At 47.4% G+C, this 24,686-nt stretch overlaps 1 protein-coding gene and 1 pseudogene across 3 annotated transcripts; one reads left to right on the forward strand and one right to left on the reverse strand.

Moving 5' to 3' along the window:
• Nucleotides 1–21,564, reverse strand: part of LOC144606303 (cytochrome P450 2D26-like) — a 53,942-nt pseudogene extending 32,378 nt beyond the window's left edge.
• On the forward strand, nt 82–14,791 carry LOC144606299 (cytochrome P450 2D3-like). 3 transcript variants are annotated; one of them, XM_078422264.1, is made up of 9 exons: nt 82–198; nt 5,327–5,495; nt 6,901–7,053; nt 7,819–7,979; nt 9,942–10,115; nt 10,759–10,900; nt 11,630–11,817; nt 11,942–12,083; nt 12,880–14,791. In XM_078422264.1, the coding sequence occupies exons 2-9, from the start codon at nt 5,351–5,353 to the stop codon at nt 13,059–13,061; spliced, it is 1,287 nt and encodes a 428-aa protein (XP_078278390.1). In that variant the 5' UTR covers nt 82–198; nt 5,327–5,350; the 3' UTR covers nt 13,062–14,791. The 3 variants fall into 3 exon arrangements, with proteins under 3 accessions (XP_078278390.1, XP_078278389.1, XP_078278391.1); XM_078422263.1 differs by lacking the exon at nt 82–198 and adding an exon at nt 1,850–2,653; XM_078422265.1 differs by lacking the exon at nt 82–198 and adding an exon at nt 2,371–2,376.
• Nucleotides 21,565–24,686: the final 3,122 nt, after the last annotated feature.

The raw sequence follows: 24,686 nt of genomic DNA on the forward strand, positions 1-24,686 counted from the left end.
CCATTGTTCTCAGGTCCTGTTGCTGACTAATTTTTCTCTCCTTAAATGACTTTTAGGGAACAACAATCTTTCCAAACATTACCTCAGCCTTGTATGATGAAGCTGTTTGGTTGACTCCACGTGAATTTAATCCGGGACACTTCCTGAATTCGGACAGGATGTTTGTGAAGCCGGAAGCTTTCATCCTATTCTCTGCAGGTAATGTAGGATTTATAGATTATTGAATGTATTAAAAGAGGTAACTGTGATCATGGATATCCAGCTCCATCTTCTGCACTGTGTGAAGGGAGTGGGGGGGCTTCCTCCTGGATTTATAAAGTTCAGTTCATCTATAAACTAAAACTCTCGTTTGTTTCACTTGTTCCTGAAATACAGCCAAAACGGTACAAGATAGTTGACAATTCTAGGCTCCCGTTGACCCGTGGTCCTATGGAAGAAATTTAATTGAAATCGGTGTTAGATTTTTAAAGTTATTCACATTTTAAGGTTTAAAAAAAAGCGCATGCGCAGTCGGAGTTCCGTTGATCTGGCACTTGCCTAAGATGGCCACCGCATCCGCGCATGCGCAGAACAAACACGTCCATGTCTTCGCAGATGGGGCCCGTTGACCAGGGCTTGGCCCCATGGGTCTGGCGCTGGGCCTGCCCTTGTCTCCCCCAGCCCTTCTTTTCTCCCCGGCCGGCTCAGGGCCTTTCCCATGCCACCAAGTCCAGCAGCTGAGCACCAGTGGGAGAGCCACCGCCGTCTACCACTGAATATCCCCGCACCGGGACGGGACAGGACAGGACTCTCCTCCCCTCCCCCCTCCCCCACTCCACCAATGGCAGCCGGGAGGTGGGTTGGTACGACAACCACGGGTTGTTCCCGGGGGCGGAGGGGGGAGGAGGGAGGGGAGGGGAGGAGAGGGAGGGAGTGGAGGAGGAGGAGAGGAGGAGGAGGGTGGTGGAGGGAAGGAGGAGTGGAGTGGAGAGGGGAGGGGAAGTGGGGGAAGAGGAAGTGGGGAGGGGAGGCATTCCTAGGGAGGAGAGTTGGGGAGGGGGGGAGAAATGGGGAGGGGGGATAAGGTCGAGGGGGGATAGGGTGGAAGGGGGTAGGGAGAGGGGGGAGAGGGTCCTGCACCAATACAGGAGTGGTTTGGGCCCAACGGATCCACTTGGTCTAGTAATTAACAGATATTTGATTAGTATGGGTGTCAAGGGTTGTGGGGAGAAGGTTGGAGAATGTGGTTGAGTGAGAAATTGCTCAGCCATGATTGAATAGCAGAATAGACTCGATGGGCCAAATGGCCTACTTTTACTCCTTTGATATATAAACTTACGAATCTGGCAGCGTCACAGTACAGAATAGTTCCATCTTATCATACTCACTCACTCCAGGGGCAGGGGAGGCTGTTTCCAAGTGACGGGTTTAAAGGGAGGAATAGTGGGGACATCTCAGATTGGTGCTGCACCACCAACTGAGATATCGCCATTTGGGACACTGTGTACAGTGCCCACGTTAGGTTCCAGTGCACCCGTGATGTGACCCACTTCCCCACCTAAATAGAGAACCTTGTTCCACCTCCCCTGTCACCCTGACCCCAAACACACCCTGATACCAAACCTATCAAAGTGTCTAGAATTAAATCGTTAAATTTGACCAATTATTCTCAACGTCATGTTAATTTGCACGTCGTGTTATTCAGGTGTGTGTTAGCCTAATGGCACAATGTTTGGTTGTAATCTTGTATTTTTTTAATAAAAAAAATAAATAAAGAATGTGCAACCGTCGTGCAATTGATGATGTGGTCAGATGGCACTTCCAGCCAGAATTAATCTAATTTCAAACAGAGGTGAAGAGTGTGTTCCTGGCCTTGTCTACACTGCCTGGAGGATGTGCAAAGTCCACATTTAATCTGAAATAAACATTATGGCCCCCACCTGCCAATGAACCAACACCAACAGTGACCATTATGATCTGACACAATGCAAACGAGTGACCAAACATTTTACAGCTTGTTTAGTGCTGCGGTAATTTGAACGATAGTCATTTTTGCAGGTACAAGCATGCAACAACTTTGAGTGGAATTTTCAACTGGAATACGTCCCGATGCGGAGAATACAAATGCTTCGGCAACAGGTTCAGCAACACACTTTCATGTAACGAACTCGGATACAGGAACGTGCAGACTTACTCCCGGGAGGACAAAGATACATGTAAAGTGTTGGGTTCAAGACGTGGGGTTACAGGACCCGGGTCAGACCCGCCCGCGCCCCCGGGACCAGAGACCACGGGCTGTGAAGGGAAGGACCATGTAGTGGTTGATCTCATATCCGCTCCAACACCCACCGCACACAACAGCCGCGTCAGGACGTCAATGTGCGTGAAAGCGAACGGGTCAGTCTCCCAGTGAATTTTCCTCGCCTCCCTCCAGTTAGTTTGCCGCTCGTTGTCTCCGGGGAACATGGAGTTGTGGGCTCTCCCCGAGGTGGTGCTCAGGGTGTTTGGCGGGTTCCCGGTGCTGGCCGTGTTCTGCACCGTCTTTGCCCTGGTCTTTGACTTGATGAAGAGGTGGAAGAAGTGTGCCAACTACCCTCCCGGGCCCCGGGCTCTGCCTTTCCTCGGCAACCTGCTGCAAGTGGATCTGAACAACCCGCACCTCTCATTCGCAAAGGTAAAGACAGCGAGTGGGGAGATAGGGAGAGAGAGAGAGAGATAGGGAGAGAGAGAGATAGGGAGAGAGAGAGAGAGAGAGAGAGAGAGAGAGAGAGAGAGAGAGAGAGAGAGAGAGAGAGAGAGAGAGAGAGAGAGAGAGAGAGAGAGAGAGAGAGAGAGAGAGAGAGAGAGAGACCGACCGTGGGAAGGAAGCGGCCGCATACCCGGGCCCATTCACCTTTAACCCTTGGTCTGTCTCTGCCATTGCCCAGTGGTCTGAATACCCCCGTTTCCATCCTATTAATCGTGTCACCTTTATTCCCATTCTTTTTTACCTCCAGTTTCACTCCAAAGACGTACAGGTATGTAGGTTAATGTAGGTAAATGTAAAAATTGTCCCCAGTGTGTGTAGGATAGTGTTAATGTGCGGGGATCGTTGGGTGGAAACATTCTCACTATATTTCTATTCCTTTAGTTACCCTAGCCGTGGGTGGGGGAGGGGGTGTGGGGGGAGGGGGGTGCTGGCAGATTTGTGTCATTTAAGACCAGTGTGTTTGGGGTTCTCCGAGGAGTCAGCCACGGGTTTAATCCAGTTTAGAGAGACGGCGCGGAAACACCGACTCGGTCTGCAGCGATCCCTGCACATTAACACTATCCTACACTCACTACGGACAATTTACACATACCAAGCTTACAAACCTGTACGTATTTGGAGTGTGGGAGGAAACCGAAGAGAAAACCCACGCAGGTCACGGGGAGAATGTACAAACTATGAACAGAAGGGCACCCATCGTCGGGATCGAACCCGGGTCTCTGGCGCTGCAAGGCAGCAATTCTACCGCCGCCCCAACATCCAGCGCTGGGCATTGAACAACAATGGAAGGAAAGTCCCCATCTCTCCCCTCCACGGATGTTGTCTGACCTCTAAGTTACTCCAGGACTTTGTTATTTACTCGAGATTCCAGCACCTGCAGTTCCCCCAGTGTATCAGTTTAACACCGCTTCCCAGCCTCTGCTGTGTGGCTAAACTCCACATAGTGACCGGCAGCGGGGAAATCATTTTAAACACCATGAACAGCCTCACATTTCAAAGCAGAGCCAATTCTGTGTTTTCATGTACGTTTAAGTGTTTTGGTTCCTAACATCTGTTTTTCTTTTTAAACCTTGGACAATTTAATAGCTTCTAAAGGTTTCGAAATGTAGTGAATATTCGATCGCTGAGGTTAAAGGACTGAAAGCCATGATCACTTTGAATGGCGGTGCTGGCTCGATGGGCCGAATGGCCTCCTCCTGCACCTATTGTCTATTGTCTATTAATTAAAGAAAATTACAACTGTTCATTGAAATGGTGTGCAACCCCGTTTAACCAGTGCTTTGTCAGTGTTTCTGCCCTGTAATATCGCCAACAAAAGTAAACTTAAATCAGTAAATTCGGGCACTGATAGAGTTCCTCAAAAGTAGCTTTGATAGTGCCATGGAGATGATGATCCAATTGCAAAACCCCTGATAAATGAACGGTGGGCTGTGAAACTGTGACAATCATATTGTTGCATTATTCGCTTGCATGTTAAACATAACAAGTTTGAGGTGGCGCAGATTCCCAACCACGATGTTGGTTTCCTCCGGGTGTTCCAGTTTCCTCCCACACTCCGATGACTTGCAGTTTTGCAGGATAATTGGACTCTGTAAATTGCCCCTCGTGTATCGGGTGTGGTTGAGAGAAAGTGGAATCACATAGAATTAGTGTGAACGGTCGGCATGAATAGGAGGGCACGTTTCCATGCTGTGTCTCTAAACTAAACGAAATTGTATTTACACTTTCTGAAGCTCTTCACTTTAATCTGGACCATCTTACTGCATGGATGGTAACATCCCGTTACTCACCGAGTCAGCGGGTCTGATGGGTGGAGTAAATGACAAAGTTAGATATGAGAAAGAAACAAAAGAGTGTCAAGAGGAGTAAAGGCAGATGGAGGGATTTGGGTGTGTGGGTGGGTGAGAAAGTGGAATAGATCCTTTCCATTGCTAACTTTTGTCATTTACTATTCATCAGCAAATCAACCCCCTTCACCTGTACCCACCTATCACTTGCCTGGCTTTGACACTCTTTCACCTCTTATCCAGCTTTCTTCCTCCCCCCCCCCACCCCCAACCACCACCCCACTACAATCAGTCTGAAGAAGGGTCCCGACCCGAAACGTCACCTGTCCACTCCCTCCACAGATGCTGCCCGCCCCACTGAGTTAATCCACCACGATGGATTCTGTACAAAAAGTGTGTTACTCTGTCTCAGATGAGGGAGTGGAGAAGTCCCCAGATGAAATCAGTGTCGAAACGATGATTAATACAGAAGGGTATCTATCGGCAATGAGGTCGCATTGTGGCCTGCATTTGCGTTTATCCCTTGTATGCTCCCCGTGTTTCAGCTGTGTAGCCAGGCTTTTGTGGGGCGGCTCGGCATCTGTCCATCCGTGACTGGATAAGTAAGTATAACAGCCGGGGAATCAATGGCACGAGTAATTCACCTCATTGCTCACGGCATCCCAGCGCTAATGGCCGCAGGGGCACAGAATAAACTAGTGCACTAGTGAGAACTTTGCGACTGTTCTGTCTTTGTTCAATGTTGCATTTGGCCTCCGTGAGCGAGTTACAATGACAGCCTCGTGCTTTCTCCCGTCTCCTCCACTTTAAGCTGCGGAAGAAGTACGGCGATGTGATGAGCTTAGACTTTGGGTGGACAAACGTGGTGGTGTTGAGCGGCTACAAGGCCCTGAAAGAGGCGCTGGTGAAGAAATCTGAAGATTTTGCGGACCGGCCAGAACTCCCCGTATATGAAAAGATCTTTAAGCGGTTTGGAGAAGGTGAGTGTGAAGTGGGCTCCAGACACAGTGCTGGGCACCAGGCTCAGAGGGACCAGGAATTGTCAGATTCAACCGTCTGAGTGTCCCGGGAAACGCCTGCCAGAGCACCTTGAGAAGACAGGTGCAGCCTCCATGGGAAGGGGAAACATTACTTACATGGTGGTGGATGGGGAATGCTGATGGGGAATCCTGGATAAGCCTGATACTTGGAATGCAGGTCCACTGGATAGAAACGTAAAATAGGTGCAGGAATAGGTCATTAGGCTTTTCGAGCCAGCAGCGTCATTCAATATGATCACTCAAAATCATATCATTCAAAATCAGTAACCCCTTCCCGCTTTTCCCCCCATATCCCTTGATTCCGTTAGCCCTAAGAGCTAAATCTAACTCACTGTTGAAAACATCCATTGCTTTCTGTGGCAGGCAATTCCACCGATTCACAACTCTCTGGGTTTTTCCTCATCTCAGTCATAAATGGCCTACCCCTTATTTTTAAACTGTGACCCCCGGTTCTGTACTCCTCCACCATCGGGAACATTTTTCTGCATTTTGCATGTCCAACCACTTAAGAATTTTATATGTTTCTATAAGATCCCCTCTCATTCTTCTAAATTTCCCTATTGTCGTCCTGATTCCATCTCCCAGGTCAACTAAGTCCTGGGACATCTTATAGCCAGTGCTCCCAATAACAGTTTACAACATTAGTCTGTTGCCGATGTATTGTCTTTCCGCTGACTGGTTAGTACGCAACAAAAGTTTTTCACTGTATCTTGTGAGACGTGACAATAAACTAAACTAAACTAAACTAATCTTGTCCCTCATAGTTTTTCCCCCCAATAACTTCTCTACCACTGCTGTGAGACTCACTGGATGTAATTACTTGGCTTAATACTTTGGAATAAAGAAACCACATTTGCTGTCACCCAGTCATATGGCACCTCTTGTATGGACTGTAAAGATTTAAAAATCTTTGTCAGGGGGCCAGTAATTATCTCCCCTGCCTTACAGAGCAGCCTAGGCTCCATCTCAGGTCCAGGGGGGATTTTGAGGTGGAATTGCCAATGCAAGCCCTTTGGGACCCAGCAGGTTGATCAGTGCCACATTCCTATCTTTTTGTCACTGAAAATCCTATAGATTGCTTAATCCTGTCTCATGGAGCAGAATATTAACACAATTAAATGCAATGAGAAAGAGGATTGTAGGAATACTGTGACTGACCCCCACCACAAAGAGGGCCGGCATTATTCCTCCAATTTCCACAGGCTCGAATCTACGGACAGGCTGAAACCAACATGAATGAAACAACATTCTCATGTTCTGTAGGGATGCTGCCTGACCCACTGAGATGCTCCAGCATTGTGTGTCTGTCTATGAATGTAACTATATTCCTGCTACCTCCATGCAGGTATTGTTCTAGCAAAGTATGGTCCCTGGTGGAAAGCGCAGAGAAAATTTGCACTTTTGACGCTGAAAAATTTTGGGCTTGGAAAGAAGTCTCTTGAATTGCGAATTGTGGAAGAGGCTGGATTTTTAAACCAGGCATTTGAAGGTGAACAAGGTGAGTTAATCCTGTGGAAGCCATTGCCTTATTTTTATTGTTGCACTACTTAGAAACATAGAAAATAGGTGCAGGAGTAAGCCATTTGGCCCTTTGAGCTATCATCATCAATATGATCATGGCTGATCATCCAAAATCAGTACCCCGTTCCTGCTTTTACCCCATATCCCTTGATTCTGTTAGCCCTCAGAGCTAAATCTAACGATCTCTTGAAAACATCCAGTGAATTGGCATATTGTGGCAGAGAATTCCTCATCTCAGTCCAAAATGGCCTACCCTTTATTCTTAAACTATGACTTCTGGTTCTGGACTCCCCCAACACAGGGTCATTTTTCCTGCATCTTGCCTGCCCAATCCCTTAAGAATTTTATGTTTCTACACGATCCCCTCTCATCCTTCTAATTTCCAGTGAATACAAGCCCAGTCGACCCATACTTTCATCATATGTCAGTCCCCCCATCCCCGGAATTAACCTGGTGAACCTACGCTGCACTCCCTCAATAGTAAGAATGTCCTTCCTCAAATTAGGAGTCCAAAACTGCACACAATACACCAGGTGTGGTCTCACCAGAGCCCTGTACAACTGCAGTGGGACCTGCTTGCTCCTAAACTCAAATCCTCTCGCAATGAAAGTCAACATCCCATTAGATTTCTTTCCTGCGGTTAATTTCACACTTCGCTGCAGTCTATTTCTTGACAATTTCTATTGTTTGTATGATCTTAACTTTGGAAAAAAAATCTAATTTGCTCCACACATCCATTCAGGAAGCCCTTTTGATCCTCACATCCCGTTAACTTATGCAAACTCAAATATTATCTGTTCGATTATCTTCGGAGATCGTTTTGAGTATCATGACGAATGGTTCCTTGGATGTTTGCACATACTTGAAGAAAGCATTGTATTGGAAGGTGGATTTTGGGGCCAGGTAAGGCAAGTTGTTCATTTGACGATCTACCACTTGTACGCAATGTAGTGCTCTGCCGATTGATCAGTCTCAAATATATTCCAGCTGGTGATAGTAGAGAGAAAATAACTGAGTAAATATTATAGATGGGTAACTTGTGGCAGAACTGGACGGTTCTGATATAAACAGACGATGCAAGTTATGTGAAGTTGTTGAGATTGATATCGAGTCCAGAAGTTTGGAATATGTTTGAAAGGAAGTCGAAATGTATGGAAGCCCGCAGGTCCTTCTTCAGATATGGGGCTCAAAACTGCACACAATATTCCAAATGAGGTCCGAACCAGTGCCTGACTCGACTTTCCATCCTTGCTTTTATATTCTAGTCCTCTCAAAATGAATGCTAAAATTGCATTTGCCTTCCTTACCACTAACTCAACCTGCAAATTAACCTTTTGGGAATCCTGCACCGACACGCCCAAGTTCCTTTGCACTTCCGATTTCTGAATCCTTTCTTTCTTAAGAAATTAGTCTAAACCTTTAAACATTCGACCAAAGTGCATGACCGTAAACTTTGTTACACCACTTCTTTGCCAACTATCTCAACATGTCCAAGTCCTTCTGCAGACTTCTTGTTTCATCAACACCACCTGCCTCTCCACCTATCTGTGTATCGTACGCAAACTTGGCCACAAAGTGATCAATTTCCTTTGGGTTCCAACCTGAAATGTCACCAATGCATATTCTCCAGAGACCCAGCATCTACAGTTTTTTTCCAAAATTTGCGAGGAGGAACTTCTCCCGAAATATTTTCAAGTGATGATATTGGATCAGATATTAGAAAATAAGACCTTAAAGACTGATTGCCATCCAGTGATCTGTTAGAATGGTCGGAAATGCATTGTAGTCATTCTGACAACCCTGTGACAAGCAATGATATAATGATATTGGGATCTGAAATACAACAGATCAATTACACATTCATCTTAGTAATTGGATTGGGACATCTGGACGTCTGAGCTATAGAGAGCGAAGGAGGGCTCTTTGACCGACTCCTGATGCAGGGTCTCAAGTTGTGTTTGATTTTAAAGGCGAACCAATTATCTCAATATTTGGTGACTCGATTACCTTAGTTCAGTAGCACCTCTGCTGGAGCCAGGTGTTCAGTCACTGGCAATGGCAGCTGCCAACATAGGCTCTACCATGGATCATGACTGGACCGGCCCTGCTGCCGGACATCCCGTCCACACATGGACATTGAGAATGTAACGAAGGCTTTCCACATTGTGACATCGCTGCACATACAACCCACCGGCCACTCGATTCTCCCGGGTGTTTTGAACAGTTTTGGTGAAACCTCTTGATACTGGACATTGCTCCCTACTTTCCTTGTTCAACGTTCCCACCAGGGTATAGAAACCGATTTGATCCGTTGTTACCACCTGGACGAGACAGTCCAAGGCAGTCACGGCGCCAGGCGGAAGAGGGCTCTGCCCGAGCCGGCTGCCTGCCCCTTGTCCGGGGATACGTCCACACCCCGGTGGTTTTAGAAAGGGACTACACGCCGTCCACGGGCATGCTGGGTGATTTCCCGGACCCGCTGGGCACTGCGAGGGGTGGAATGTATCCTCAATAAGGATGGCGATATGGTTGTATAGTAGTTTATTCCAAAGATTTGTCATGGGTTTTGTTTTGATTTATTTCATACTGTAAATATTATTGTAAATAATTGATTAAATTATTTTTGGTTAAAGAAAGGCAGCGACTCACCGGGACATCCCACAGCCACCAGTGACGGCTGGGCAGAGAAGGCACCACAGGGCACGGCCTGTCCCATGCGGCAGAACTGACTATAATAAACCCACACCTTCCGTTACATCCTCCCTCACTGCATGACAGTGAAAACTAACTTTTTGTTCATTATTTTAGGAAATCTCAGAGGATTGAGAAAAATGTATTTAATTTTAAATCCTGTCTTTGTTTCAGATGACGAATGCCTTGCCCTTTATTCGACACCTCCCGGGCCCACAGCAGAAAATATTTGAAAATCAAAATAAAATCACTCAACATTTACAAACAATAGTCACAAGGCACAAAGAATCATGGGATCCAGATGATCCCAGGGACTTCATTGATGCTTTCTTTACACAACAGGAGAAGGTAGGTGATGATTACTGGGGTATTCTAGGCACAGTGCTTTATGTGGTTGTGTTTCCCATCCTTTCCCATGTTGGTGCCTCATTGGTGGGGAAGTGACGGTAATTGCAGTGCCCTACACTAGGTATTGTTTTCCTGTACTTCCTTAGATTGTGAGGCCAGAAACAATATCCCAGGTGCAGTCTCACCTGGGCCCTATATAATGGAGCAAAACATCTCTCGTTGTACTCAAATCCTCTTTCTATGTCTTTACCTTCTGAAATACTTTGTCTATTTGCATGTTGACTTTCAGAGATTAATCATGGAGTTTATAGCAGAGAAACAGTCCACGTTGCCAATTGTACAATCTCTTCTGGTCCAATTTCCTTGCATTTGGTCCATAATGCATCCATTTCTCTCTGCTGTGGCCTGATTCCCTTCCCTCCCAGTACCCAGTGTTAACTAATCCTGATCCCAAGGACCTTCTTCAAGTCTCCTCTCAAATTTCCTCAAGATCTGAGTTGCCTAATCTTGTGGCTGAAGCCCCATAGGATTTTTTAATACCATTTCAAGGCACTTTTAACGCAAGATGACTGACTTTAGCACCCTTCCGATGATCTACCTTTGATTCTGCACCTTAACTCTGGTTCTCTCATTTGCATCATAGACGAAACATATCCCCAACACAAGTTTTCTGGAGTCCAACCTGGTAGGGACATTATGGAGCCTTTTTGCTGCAGGTACAGAGACCACCTCCACCACCCTAAACTGGGCCTTGCTCTTCATGGTGCTCCATCCTGATGTACAGTGTAAGTGTAACAATGTCTCTGCCACATTATCAGGGATGCTCTTGTGTTGATGCAAGATATGGAGGAGCAGTGCAGAAGTTTTACAAGAGGAAGAAGGAGGGTATTAGGAAAGGTATCTGCAAATAGCCTAGAGTTTAAAGATAACAGGCCCTTCAGTCCACCGATTCTCCACTGACCATTGATCACCTTTTCACACAAGTTGCATGTCATCCCACATTCGCACCCTATACACTTGGGACAATTTTACAGAAGCCAATCAAACCTGCACATCTTTGAAATGTGGCAGGAAACCGAAGCACCCAGAGAAAACCCACACGGTCACAGGTAGAAGATACAAACTCCAGAGAGACAGCACCCACAGTCAGGATCAAACCTGGATCGCTGGCGGTGTGAGGCAGCAGCTCTTCCATTGCGCTACTGTGCTGCCCTCCTGTATTGCAGTTCATTTTGTGCCGAAATCACTGATTGCAATGATTCAATTATCAACACCAGGTCTTGTAACCTTAAGTCCATGAAAACCCATTATTAAAATTTGCATCCCAATGACATTTGTATGATCTTATTCTGCATAAATTGGCTGCTGTAGGTCATAGGTTAAGATAGTCACTATAATACCAGAATTTATTTTAACAGGAATGCTTTTGGGAACATTTTGAGGGAGTGACAATGAAAACACCAGTATCTTTGGTGAACTGAAACTCAAATTGAGTTCTTGCTTTGTTCCTGCAGCCCAGGTCCATGAGGAGATTGACAGAGTCATTGGGAATGGGAGGAAGCCAAAGATGGAAGACCGTGAGGAAATGCCATTCACTAACGCAGTTATCCACGAAACCCAACGCTTAGGAAATATTGTTCCAATTTCCCTGCCTCATGAAACATACAGAGACACCGAGGTCATGGGTTACACCATTCCCAAGGTATGGTCTCGAGCTAATCTTGAATGTTCGACTCCCTCTGTGCAGTAGAGGCACAGACCAACAACTCCCCATTGTTCTCAGGTCCTGTTGCTGACTAATTTGTCTCTCCTTCAATGACTTTTAGGGGACAACAATCTTTCCAAACATTACTTCAGCCTTGTATGATGAAGATATTTGGTTGACTCCACGTGAATTTAATCCGGGACACTTCCTGAATTCGGACAGGATGTTTGTTAAGCCGGAAGCTTTCATCCCATTCTCTGCAGGTAATGTAGGATTTATAGATTATTGAATGTTTTAAAAGAGGTAACTGTGATCATGGATATCCAGCTCCATCTTCTGCACTGTGTGATGGGAGTGGGGGAGCTTCCCCCTGGATTTATAAAGTTCAGTTAATCTATGAACTAAAACTCTCATTTGTCACTTGTTCCTGAACTACAGCCAAAATGGTACAAGATAGTCCGACAATTCTAGGCTCCCGTTGACCCGTGGTCCTATGGAAGAAATTTAATTGAAATCGGTGTTATATTTGGAGTGGAGTGGAGGGGGAGGAGAGGAGGAGGAGGAGGGTGGTGGACGGAAGGAGGAGTGGAGGGGAGAGGGAAGGGGGAGTGGGGATGAGGACGTGGGGGAGGAGAGGCATTCCTAGGGAGGAGAGGTGGGAAGGGGGGAGAGATGGGGAGGGGGGATAAGGTCGAGGGGGGATAGGGTGAAAGGGGGTTGGGAGAAGGGGGGTGTTGCACCAATACAGGAGTGGTTTGGGCCCAACGGGTCCACTTGGTCTAGGTAACATCTAAATTTTAGTGAAATGCTAAAATACTTGATGGTCAGCCCAGTGCTGAAAGAGCACATTTTATGTTGACATAAAGTGAGCAGAATGAGCATTTGCTTAACATTGATAAAGGCTGGGAGTGCAGTGCTTCTGTGAGAGATTAGGCAGGGTAGGTTAAGGCAGGATGACATTGGGACTCTAGACTGTGGTGGTACTCATTTCCGTTCAGTCAATGTGACTCTGCCAGTGCCTCTCCCGGGTCACTAACCACTCTTGCCCTCACCCCACAGGTCACCGTGTGTGTTTGGGGGAGCAGCTGGCAAAGACGGAGCTCTTCATCTTCTTCACATCCTTGCTCCAACACTTCACCTTCTTTCTCCCGGAAAACGAGCCACGGCCAAACTTCAGGGAAGCTAAATACGGAATTACCCTCTGTCCACCCCCCTATCGTCTCTGTGTTAAAACCAGATGAGATGTAATAGAGGGAAAACTAGTCAGAGATTGGCGAATCTGTGGAATTCATTGCCACAGACGGCTGTTGAAGCCAGGTTATTGGGTATTTTTAAGGTGGTAATTAACAAATATTTGATTAGTATGGGTGTCAAGTGTTGTGGGGAGAAGGTTGGAGAATGTGGTTGAGTGAGAAATTGCTCAGCCATGATTGAATGGCAGAATAGACTCGATGGGCCAAATGGCCTACTTTTACTCCTTTGTTATATAAACTTACGAATCTGGCAGCGTCACAGTACAGAATAGTTCCATCTTATCATACTCGCTCACTCCAGGGGCAGTGGGGCTGTTTCCAAGTGATGGGTTTAATGGGAGGAATAGTGGGGACATCTCAGATTGGTGCTGCACCACCAACTGAGATATCGCCATTAGGGACACTGTGTACAGTGCCCACTTTAGGTTCCAGTGCACTCTTGATGTGACCCACTTCCCCACCTAAATTGAGAAACTTCTTCCACCTCCCCTGTCACCCTGACTTCAAACACACCCTGATACCAAACCTATCAGTGTCTAGAATTAAATCGTTAAATTTGACCAATTATTCTCAACGTCATGTTAATTTGCACGTCGTGTTATTCAGGTGTGTGTTACCCTAATGGCACAATGGCTGGTTGTAATCTTGTATTTTTTAAATAAAAATATAAAATAAAGAATGTGCAACCGTAGTGCAATTGATGATGTGGTCAGATGGCACCTCCAGCCAGAATTAATCTCATTTCAAACAGAGGTGAAGAATGTGTTCCTGGCCTTGTCTACACTGCCTGGAGAATGTGCAAAGTCCACATTTAATCTGAAATAAACAGTGTGGCCCCCACCGGCCTCTGAACCAACACCAACTGTGACCATAATGATCTGACCGAAGTGCACTGCTCTCCTAATGCAAACGAGTGACCAAACATTTTACAGCTTGTTTAGTGCTCCGGTAATTAGAAGGATCGTCATTTTGCAGGTAAAAGCTTTCAAAAACGTTGAATGGAAATTTCAACTGGAATACGTCCTGATTCGGAGAATACAAATACATCGGCAACAGGTTCAGCAACACACTTTCATGTAACGAACTCCGATATAGTAGGGTACAGACGAAGACTCCCGAGAGGACAAAGATACATGGAAAGTGTTGGGTTCAAGACGTGGGGTTACCAGACCCGGGTCAGACCCGCCCGCGCCCCCGGGATCAGAGACCACGGGCTGTGAAGCGAAGGACCATGTAGTGGTTGTATCTGCTCCAACACCCACCGCACATAACAGGGCGTCACTGTGCGTGAGAGCGAAGTGGTCAGTGAAGTCCCCTCGCCTCCCTCCCTCCCTCCAGTTAGTTTGCCGCTCGTTGTCTCCGGGGAACATGGAGTTGTGGGCTCTCCCCGAGGTGGTGCTCAGGGTGTTTGGCGGGTTCCCGGTGCTGGCCGTGTTCTGCACCGTCTTTGCCCTGGCTTTTGACTTGATGAAGAGGTGGAAGAGTGTGGCAACTACCCTCCCGGGCCCCGGGCTCTGCCTTTCCTCGGCAACCTGGTGCAAGGTTATTTTGCCCTGGTTTATTTTCACCCACATGTTTAGACCGTAATGTTGTATCCTTATTGTTTTGATGTGGTTATGCTTTATTCTGAATTGTTAACTGTATGTTTGTGTTGTCATTTGTGATCGGAGCACCAAGGCACATTCCTTGTATATGCATACTTGGCCAATAAACTCATTCATTCATTCATTCATTTATTCATTCATTCATTCATTCAAGTGGATCTGAACAACCTGTACACGTCATTCGCAAAGATAAAGATAGCGAGTGGGGTGAGAAGGAGAGAGACCGGGGGAAGGAAGCCCCCGCTAAGGAATATGATATCGTTGGAATTACGGAGACGTGGCTCCATGGTGACCGAGGCTGGGAGCTAAACATGCAGGGGTATTCAATATTTAGGAACGATAGACAGAGGAAGAGGAGGTGGGATGGCATTGCTGGTTAAAGAGGAGATTAATGCAATAGTAAGGAGAGACATTAGCTTGGATGCTGCAGAATCTGTATGGGTAGAACTGCGAAATAGCGAAGGGCAGAAAACGCTTGTTGGAGTTGTATACAGACCACCAAACAGCAATAGGGAGGTTGGGGATAGCATCAAGCGGGAAATTAGGGATACGTGTCGCAAGGGTACAGCAGTTATCATGGGTGACTTTAATCCACATATAGATAGGGCCAACCAAGTTAGTAGCAGTGCTGTGGAGGAGAATTCCTGGAATGTATGTGGGTGTTTTTTTAAACCAATATGTAGAAGAATCGACTAGAGGAAAGGCCATCCGAGACTGGGTATTGTGTAATGAGGAAGGATTAGTTAGCGATCATGGTGCAAAGCCCCTTGGGCAACAGTGACCAGAATATGGTGGAATTCTGCATTAGGATGGAGAGTGACACGGTTAATTCCGAGACTACGGTCCTGAACTTAAAGAAAAGAGACTTTGAAGGTATGACACGGGAATTAGCTAGGATAGGCTGGCAAATTATACTTAAAAGGTTGACGATGGAGATGCAATGGCACAGAATTAAAGACCGCATGGATGAACTCCAAAAATAGTTCATCCCTGTCTGCCAAAAAATAAAATGGGGAAGACGGCTCAATCGTGAACTATCGAGGGAAATCAAGAATAGCTAAATCCAATGATGAGGCATATAAATTGGCCAGAGGAAGCAGCAAACCAGAGGAATGGGAGAAATTTAAAACTCAACAGAGGAGGACAAAGGGGTTAATTAAGAGGGGGGGAGAGCATGAAAGAAAGCTTGTGAGGAATATAAAAACTAACTATAAGCTTCTTTAGATATGTAAAAAGGAAAGTATTAGTCAAGGCAAATGTAGGTCCATTACAATCAGGGGCAGGTGAATTTATAATGGGAAACAAGAAATGGCAGATCAGTTAGAAATGGCAGATGAGAGAGAGCGAGAGAGAGAGCGAGAGAACGAGCGAGAGAGCGAGCGAGAGAGCGAGAGAGATAGAGAGAGAGAGAGAGAGAGAGAGAGAGAGAGAGAGAGAGAGAGAGAGAGAGAGAGAGAGAGAGAGAGAGAGAGAGAGAGAGAGAGAGAGAGAGAGAGAGAGAGAGAGAGAGAGAGAGAGAGAGAGAGAGCACGAACGAGAGAGAGAACAAACCTATTTCTACCATTATTCTGGCCCCTTCCCCGCCCCCAATTGGCCCCATCCTCTCTGGCTTTGCATTTCTCTTCTCCCCATTATTTGATGCTTTTGTGTCTCCTTTTCATCCCTGCCCTATATCACTTACTCGACCCATTCACCAATCAATCCTTCCTCATCTGTATCCACCTATCACTCCCAGAGTTAGTCCTGTTTCCTCCCTCACCCACTACAATCAGTATGAAGAAGGATCCGACCCGAAGTGTCCCCTATCCATTACATACACAGGTGATGCTGATTTACTCCAGCACTTTGTGTTTTACTCAAGATTTCAGCATCTGCATTCCTTGTGTTTGCTGCCATCTTCTGTCTATTCCAACAGATTCACAACTCTCTGGGTGAAAAAGTTTTACCTCATCTCAGTCCTTAATGGTCTACACCTTATTCTTAAATGGCCTACCACTAAATGGCCTACCCTAGTTCCTCAATGTTTCGTGTCTCAAACATAGAACATGGAAACATAGAAAAATAGGTGCAGGATTATGCCATTCAGACCTTTGAGCCAGCACTGCCATTCAATATGATCATAGCTGATCATCTAAAATCAGTACCCCTTTCTTGCTTTTCCCCCCATATCCCTTGATTCCTTTAGCCGCCTAGAGCTAAATCTAACTCTTGAAAACATCCAGTGAATTGGCCTCCACTGCCTTCTGTGGCAAAGAATTCCACAGATTCTCAACTCTCTGCATGAAGAATTTTTTTCTCATCTCAGTTCTAAATGGCCTACCCCTTATTCTCAAAATGTGGCCTCTGGTTCAGGACTCCCCCAACATCAGGAACATTTTTCCTGCATCTAGCCTGTCTTATCCTTTAAGAATTTTAAATGTTTCTACAGGATCCCCTCTCATCCTTCTAAGTTCCAGTGAATACAAGCCCAGTCGACCCACTCTTTCATCATATGTCAGTCCCGCCATCCGAGAATTAACCTGTTGAACCTACGCTGCACTCCCTCAATAGCATTAATGTCCTTCCTCAAATTAGGAGACCAAAATTGCACACAATATTCCAGGTGCGGTCTCTCCAGGGCCTTTTACAACTGCAGTAGGACCTCCTTGCTCCTAAACCCAAATCCTCCTGCAATGAATGCCTCCATGCCATTAGCTTTCTTCACTGCCTGTAGTTCCTGCATGATTACTTTCAGTGACTGATGTACAAGCACCCAGGTCTCGTTGCCCCTCCCCTTTTCCTAATCTGACATAATTCCGATAATAATCTGCCTTCCTGTTCTTGCTACCAAAGTGGATAATCTCACATTTATCCACATTATACTGCATCTGCCATGAATCTGCCCACTCACCCAAAGTACCCTAGTCACCCTGCAGCCTCATATCATCCTCCTCACAGCTCACACTGCCACCGAACTTAGTGTCATCTGCAAACTTGGAGATGTCACATTTAATTCCCTCGTCTAAATCATTAATATATATAATAAATAACTGGGGGCCCAGCACCGAGCCTTGCGGCACCCCATTAGTCACTGCCTGCCATTCTGAAAAGGACCCGTTAATTCCTACTCTTTGCTTCTTCTCTGCCAACTAGTTTTCTATCCATGTCAATACCGTACCCTCAATACCATGTGCTCTAAATTTGCACACTAATCTCTTGTGTGGGACCTTGTCAAAGGCTTTTTGGAAGTCCAGATACACCACATCCACTGGCTCTCCCTTATCCATTCTACTAGTTACATCCTCAAAAATTTAGTCATGCATGACTTCCCCTTCAGAAATCCATGCTGACTTTGACAGATCCTGTCACTGCTTTCTAAATGTGTTGCTATAACATCTTTAATAATCGACTCAAGCATCTTCCCCACTACCGATGTAAGGCTAACTGGTCTATAATTCCCCATTTTCTTTCTCCCTCACTTTCTTAAAAAGTAGAGTTACATTGGATCAGTTCCTGTGGACTGGAGAGTAGCCAGAGTCGAGAGAACATTTGAAAATGATCAACAATGCATCCACGATTTCTAGGGCCACCTCCTTGAGTACTCTGGGATGCAGACCATCTGGCCCTGGGAATTTATCTGCCTTCAGTCCCAACAGTTTACCTCACACCATTTCCTGACTAATGTGGTTTCCCTTCAGTTCCTCCCTCCCACTAGATCCTCGGTCTCCTAGTATTTCTAAGAGATTGTTTGTGTCTTCCTTTGTGAAGACAGAACCAAAGTACTCATCTAACTGATCTGCCATTTCTTGTTTCTATTATAAATTCACCTGCCCCTGATTGTAATGGACCTACATTTGCCTTCACTAATACTTTCCTTTTTACATATCTAAAGAAGCTTATAGTTAGTTTTTATATTCCTCACAAGCTTTCTTTCATGCTCTCCCCCCCCCTCTTAGTTAACCCCTTTGTCCTCCTCTGTTGAGTTTTTAATTTCTCCCATTCCTCTGGTTTGCTGCTTCCTCTGGCCAATTTATATGCCTCTTCCTTAGATTTAGCTATTCTTGATTTCCCTCGTTACTTCACGATTGAGCCGCCTTCCCCATTTTATTTTTTGCCAGACAGGGATGAACTATTTTTAGAGTTCATCCATGCGGTCTTTAATTCTGTGCCATTGCACCTCCATCGTCAACCTATAAATTGCCAGCCCATCCGAGCTAATTCCCGTGTCATACCTTCAAAGTCCATTTTCTTTAAGTTCAGGACCCTAGTCTCGGAATTAACTGTGTCACTCTCCATCCTAATGCAGAATTCCACCATATTCTGGTCACTGTTGCCCAAGGGGCTTTGCACCATGATCGCTAACTAATCCTTCCTCATTACACAATACCCAGTCTCGGATGGCCTTTCCTCTAGTCGGTTCTTCTACAATACAATACAATACAATACAATATATCTTTATTGTCATTGTACCCAGGGGTACAACGAGATTGGGAAAGCGCCTCCCATACGATGCAATAATTTAAGTAATTTAGACAACAGCAACCGAACGAAACGAAACAATTGTAACATTTTTAGACAGGGTAAAGTGCAAGTTGATCTATGCGTTGTGGCCAGGACTGGTTCATAGCAGCTATGGCCCTGGGGATGAAGCTGTTCCTGAGTCTGGATGTGCGGGCGTAGAAGGCCTTGTATCGTCTGCCCGATGGAAGGAGTTCGAACAGACTGTTGCAGGGGTGTGAAGAGTCTTTGTGGATGCTGGTGGCTTTTCTGAGGCATCGTGTGTTGTAGATGCCCTCCAAGTCTGGTAGCTGTGTTCCGATGGCCCTCTGAGCTCTATGGACTACCCGCTGTAGAGCTTTCCTTTCTGCCTCCGTGCAGCTGAGGTACCACACAGGGATGCCATGTGTTAGGATGCTCTCTATGGTGCAACGGTAGAAGGTCGTCAGCAGCTGTTGGGGTAGACCAGACTTTTTCAGTGTTCTTAAGTAGAACAGTCTTTGTTGTGCCTTCTTGACCAGCACAGCAGTGTTATTGGACCATGTTAGGTCCTCCGAAATGTGAGTGCCCGGAAACTTGAAGCTGGACACTCTCTCCACACTGTCCCCGTTGATAGAGATCGGGGCATATTCCCCGTTATGTGACCTACGGAAGTTGATGATCAGCTCCTTGGTCTTGGTGGTATTTAGTGACAGGTTGTTATCCGAGCACCAGTCCGCCAGGTTCTGCACCTCCGCTCTATAGTTTGTTTCATCCCCGTTGGTGATAAGCCCGATCACCGTTGTGTCGTCTGCAAACTTGACAATGGTGTTGGTGTCGAATGCAGGAACACAGTCATGTGTGAAGAGGGAGTAGAACATGGGGCTCAGAACACAGCCCTGTGGTGTGCCGGTACTCAGGGTGATAGTGGAGTACAGGTGCGGGCCCATTCTCACTGCCTGCGGTCGTTCCAGCGGGAAGTCCAGGATCCAGTCACATAATGACGAGCTGAGGCCTAGCTGGTGGAGTTTGGTGATGAGCTTGGTGGGGATGACCGTGTTGAAGGCGAAGCTATAGTCTATGAATAGCATCCTCACGTACGTGCCCTGTCTCTCTAGGTGAGTCAGGACAGTGTGAAGAGCCAGAGAGATGGCGTCCTCTGTGGATCTATTTGCCCTGTATGCAAATTGATGTGGGTCCAGTGAGTCAGGGATGCTGGATTTGATGTGTGAGAGGACCAGCCTCTCAAAGCACTTCATGACTATTGGCGTTAGGGCAACCAGGCGGTAGTCGTTCAGGTTGGAGATCTTGGCTTTTTTCGGCACCGGAACTATGATAGCCGACTTCAGGCCCTTGGGGACCGTAGCCAGAGATAATGACAGGTTAAAGATCCTGGTGAATACCTCAGCCAGCTGTTCAGCACAGTCCTTCAGTACCCTTCCTTGATAGCGAGCGACCGGGGGAAGGAAGCCGTCGATACATATTGGTTTAAAAAACCATCCCACATACATTCCAGGAATTGCCCTCCTCAGCGCTGCTACTAATTTGGTTGGCCCAATCTATATGTAGATTAAAGTCACCCATGATAACTGCTGTACCTTTGCTACACGCATCCCTAATTTCCCGCTTGACGCTATCCCCAACCTCCCTATTGCTGTTTGGTGGTCTGTATACAACTCCAACAAGCGTTTTCTGCCCTTCGCTATTTCGCAGTTGTACCCATACAGATTCTGCAGCATCCAAGCTAATGTCTCTCCTTACTATTGCATTAATCTCCTCTTTAACCACCAATGTCATCCCACCTCCTCTTCCTCTGTCTATCGTTCCTGAATATTGAATACCCCTGCATGTTTAGCTCCCAGCCTCGGTCACCATGGAACCACGTCTCCGTAATTCCAACTATATCATATTCCTTAGCGGCGGCTACCTTCCCCCGGTCTCTCTCCTTCTCTCTCTCGCCTTCTCTCTCCACTCGCTGTCTTTACCTTTGCGAATGACGTGCACGGTTGTTCAGATCCACTTGAATGAATGAATGAATGAATGAATGAATGAATGAATGAATGAATGAATGAATGAATGAGTTTATTGGCCAAGTATGTGCATATACAAGGAATGTGCCTTGGTGCTCCGCTCACAAATGACAACACAAACATACAGTTAACAAAGAATAAAGCATAACCACATCAAAACAATAAGGATACAACATTACGGTCTAAACGTGTGGGTGAAAATAAACCAGGGCAAAAAAGCCTTGCAGCAGGTTGCCGAGGAAAGGCAGAGCCCGGGGCCCGGGAGGGTAGTTGCCACACTTCTTCCATCAAGTCAAAGGCCAGGGCAAAGACGGTGCAGAACACGGCCAGCACCGGGAACCCGCCAAACACCCTGAGCACCACCTCGGGGAGAGCCCACAGCTCCATGTTCCCCGGAGACAACGAGCGGCAAACTAACTGGAGGGAGGGAGGGAGGGCGGCGAGGGGACGCCAGGAAACTTCACTGCGAGACGCCCCGCCCCCACTGACCCGTTCGCTCTCACGCACAGTGACGCCCTGTTGTGTGCGGTGGGTGTTGGAGCAGATACAACCACTACATGGCCCTTCCCTTCACAGCTCGTGGTCTCTGGTCCCGGGGGCGCGGGCGGGTCTGACCCGGGTCCGGTAACCCCACGTCTTGAACCCAACACTTTCCATGTATCTTTGTCCTCTCGGGAGTCTTCGTCTGTACCCTACTATATCGGAGTTCGTTACATGAAAGTGTGTTGCTGAACCTGTTGCCGATGCATTTGTATTCTCCGAATCAGGACGTATTCCAGTTAAAATTTCCATTCAACGTTTTTGAAAACTTGTACCTGCAAAATGACGATCCTTCTAATTACCGGAGCACTAAACAAGCTGTAAAATGTTTGGGCACTCGTTTGCATTAGGAGAGCAGTGCACTTGGGTCAGATCATTATGGTCACTGTTGGTGTTGGTTCAGTGGCCGGTGGGGGCCACAATGTTTATTTCAGATTAAATGTGGACTTTGCACATCCTCCAGGCAGTGTGGACAAGGCAAGGAACATTCTTCACCTCTGTTTGAAATGAGATTAATTCTGGCTGGAGGTGCCATCTGACCACATCATCAATTGCACTACGGTTGCACATTCTTTATTTTATATTTTTATTTTAAAAAAAATACAAGATTACAACTCCCATTGTGCCATTAGGCTAACACACACCTGAATAACATGACGTGCAAATTAACATGACATTGAGAATAATTGGTCAAATTTAACGATTTAATTCTAGACACTGTGATAGGTTTGGTATCAGGGTGTGTTTGAGGTCAGGGTGACAGTATAACAGTATAACAGAGCTTTATTTGTCGTTCGGTACCGAACGAAACTACATAGCAGTCATAGAAGAAAAAAAAGAACACAAGACACATAACCCCAACACAAACGTCCATCACAGTAACTCCAAACACCCCCTCACTGTGATGGAGGCAACAAAACTTCCACTCTCTTCCCCACGCCCACGGACAGACAGCTCGTCCCCGACCGACCCGCACAGTCCCCGCACCGGGCGCTGAAACGTCTCGCGGCCGAACCGGGCGATGAAAGGCCCGCGACCAAGCCTTGCGCAGCTAAGTCCCGTGGCCGAGCCGCACCAGCGATGTAAAGCCCCGCAGCCGAGCTCCACCGGGCCATGTTAAGTCCCGCAGCCGAGTTGCACCGGGCGGTGTTAAGCCCCGCAGCCGAGCTGCACCGGGCGGTGTTAAGCCCCGCAGCCGAGCCGCACCGGGCGATGTTAAGCCCCGCAGCCGAGCTGCACCGGGCGGTGTTAAGCCCCGCAGCCGAGCTGCACCGGGCGACGTTAAGCCCCGCAGCCGAGCTGCACCGGGCGGTGTTAAGCCCCGCAGCCGAGCTGCACCGGGCGATGTTAAGTCCCGCAGCCGAGTTGCACCGGGCGGTGTTAAGCCCCGCAGCCGAGCTGCACCGGGCACTGTTAAGTCCAGCGGCCAAGCCGCACCGGGATGTAAAGTCCAGCAACCAAGCCGCACCGGGGGATGTAAAGTCCAGCGGCCGAGCCGCACCGGGGGATGTTAGCCCCGCAGCCGAGCCGCACCCCGCGCCATGAGGAAGAGAAAAGTCCCCCCCCCCCCCCACACCCACCCACACCACCACCCCCTCCCACACATACACAACCAAAAATATATATATAAAAACCATCCCAACACCGACACACAACAACAACAAAAAAAAGGAAAAAAAAAAAGACGGACAGACTGCTAGTCAGCCGCTGCCGTTAGGCGCCGCCATCTTAGGTGGAAGAAGGGGAGGTGGAAGAAGGTTCTCAATTTAGGTGGGGAAGTGGGTCACATCAAGAGTGCACTGGAACCTAAAGTGGGCACTGTACACAGTGTCCCTAATGGCGATATCTGAGTTGGTGGTGCAGCACCAATCTGAGATGTCCCCACATCTCATCTGGTTTTAGCAGAGAGACGATAGGGGGGTGGACAGAGGGTAATTCCGTATTTAGCTTCCCTGATGTTCGGCCGTGGCTCGTTTTCTGGGAGAAAGAAGGTGAAGTGTTGGAGCAAGGATGTGAAGAAGCTGAAGAGCTCCGTCTTTGCCAGCTGCTCCCCCAAACACACGGTGACCTGTGGGGTGAGAGCAAGAGTGGTTAGTGACCCGGAAGAGGCACTGGCAGAGTCACACTGACTGAACGGAAATGAGTACCACCACAGTCTAGAGTCCCAATGTTATCCTGCCTTAACCTACCCTGCCTAATCTCTCACAGAAGCACTGCACTCCCAGCCTTTATCAATGTTAAGCAAATGCTCATTCTGCTCACTTTATGTCAACATAAAATGTGCTCTTTCAGCACTGGGCTGACCATCAAGTATTTTAGCATTTGACTAAAATTTAGATGTTAACTAGACCAAGTGGACCCGTTGGGACCAAACCACTCCTGTATTGGTGCAGCACCCTCTCCTCCCCCGCTCCCCTCCACCCTATCCCCCCTCCCCACCTCTCCCCCCTAGGGATGCCTCTCCTCCACCACTTCCTCTTCCCCCACTCCCCCACCCCTCCTTCCATCCACAACCCTCCTCCAATCCTCCCCCTCCCTCCACCCCCGGGAGCAACCCATGGTTGTCGTACCAACCCATCTCCCGGCCCGGGCGGCTGCCATTGGTGGAGCGGGGGTGGGGAGAGGGGAGGAGAGTCCTGTCCTGTCCCGTCCCGGTGCGGGGATATTCAGTGGTAGACGGCGGTGGCTCTCCCACTGTTGCTCAGCTGCTGGACTTGGCGGCATGGGGAAGGTGCTGAGCCGGCCGGGGAGAAAAGGGGAGCCGGGTACGCCGAGGGCAGGCCCAGGTGGCCAGGCCCTGATCAACGGGCCCCAACTGCGCAGGCGCGTACGTGTTTGTTCTGCGCATGCGCGGATGCGGTGGCCATCTTACGTAAGTACCAGATCAACGGAGCCCCTGCCTTTAACCAAAAATAATGTGATCAATTATTTACAATAATATTTACAGTAGTGAAATAAATCAAAACAAAACCCACGACAAATCT

This window comes from Rhinoraja longicauda, chromosome 26 (assembly GCF_053455715.1).
Source record: "Rhinoraja longicauda isolate Sanriku21f chromosome 26, sRhiLon1.1, whole genome shotgun sequence".
Classification (NCBI taxonomy): domain Eukaryota; kingdom Metazoa; phylum Chordata; class Chondrichthyes; order Rajiformes; family Arhynchobatidae; genus Rhinoraja; species Rhinoraja longicauda.

Bases quoted from the DNA above. Each gene is read 5' to 3' on its own strand.
- LOC144606299 (XM_078422263.1), top strand. From the start codon at position 2,444: ATGGAGTTGTGGGCTCTCCCCGAGGTGGTGCTCAGGGTGTTTGGCGGG. The intron at 5,496-6,900 runs GTGAGTGTGAAG...ACCTCCATGCAG, and splicing joins CTTTAAGCGGTTTGGAGAAG to GTATTGTTCTAGCAAAGTAT. The intron at 7,980-9,941 runs GTAAGGCAAGTT...TCTTTGTTTCAG, and splicing joins AAGGTGGATTTTGGGGCCAG to ATGACGAATGCCTTGCCCTT.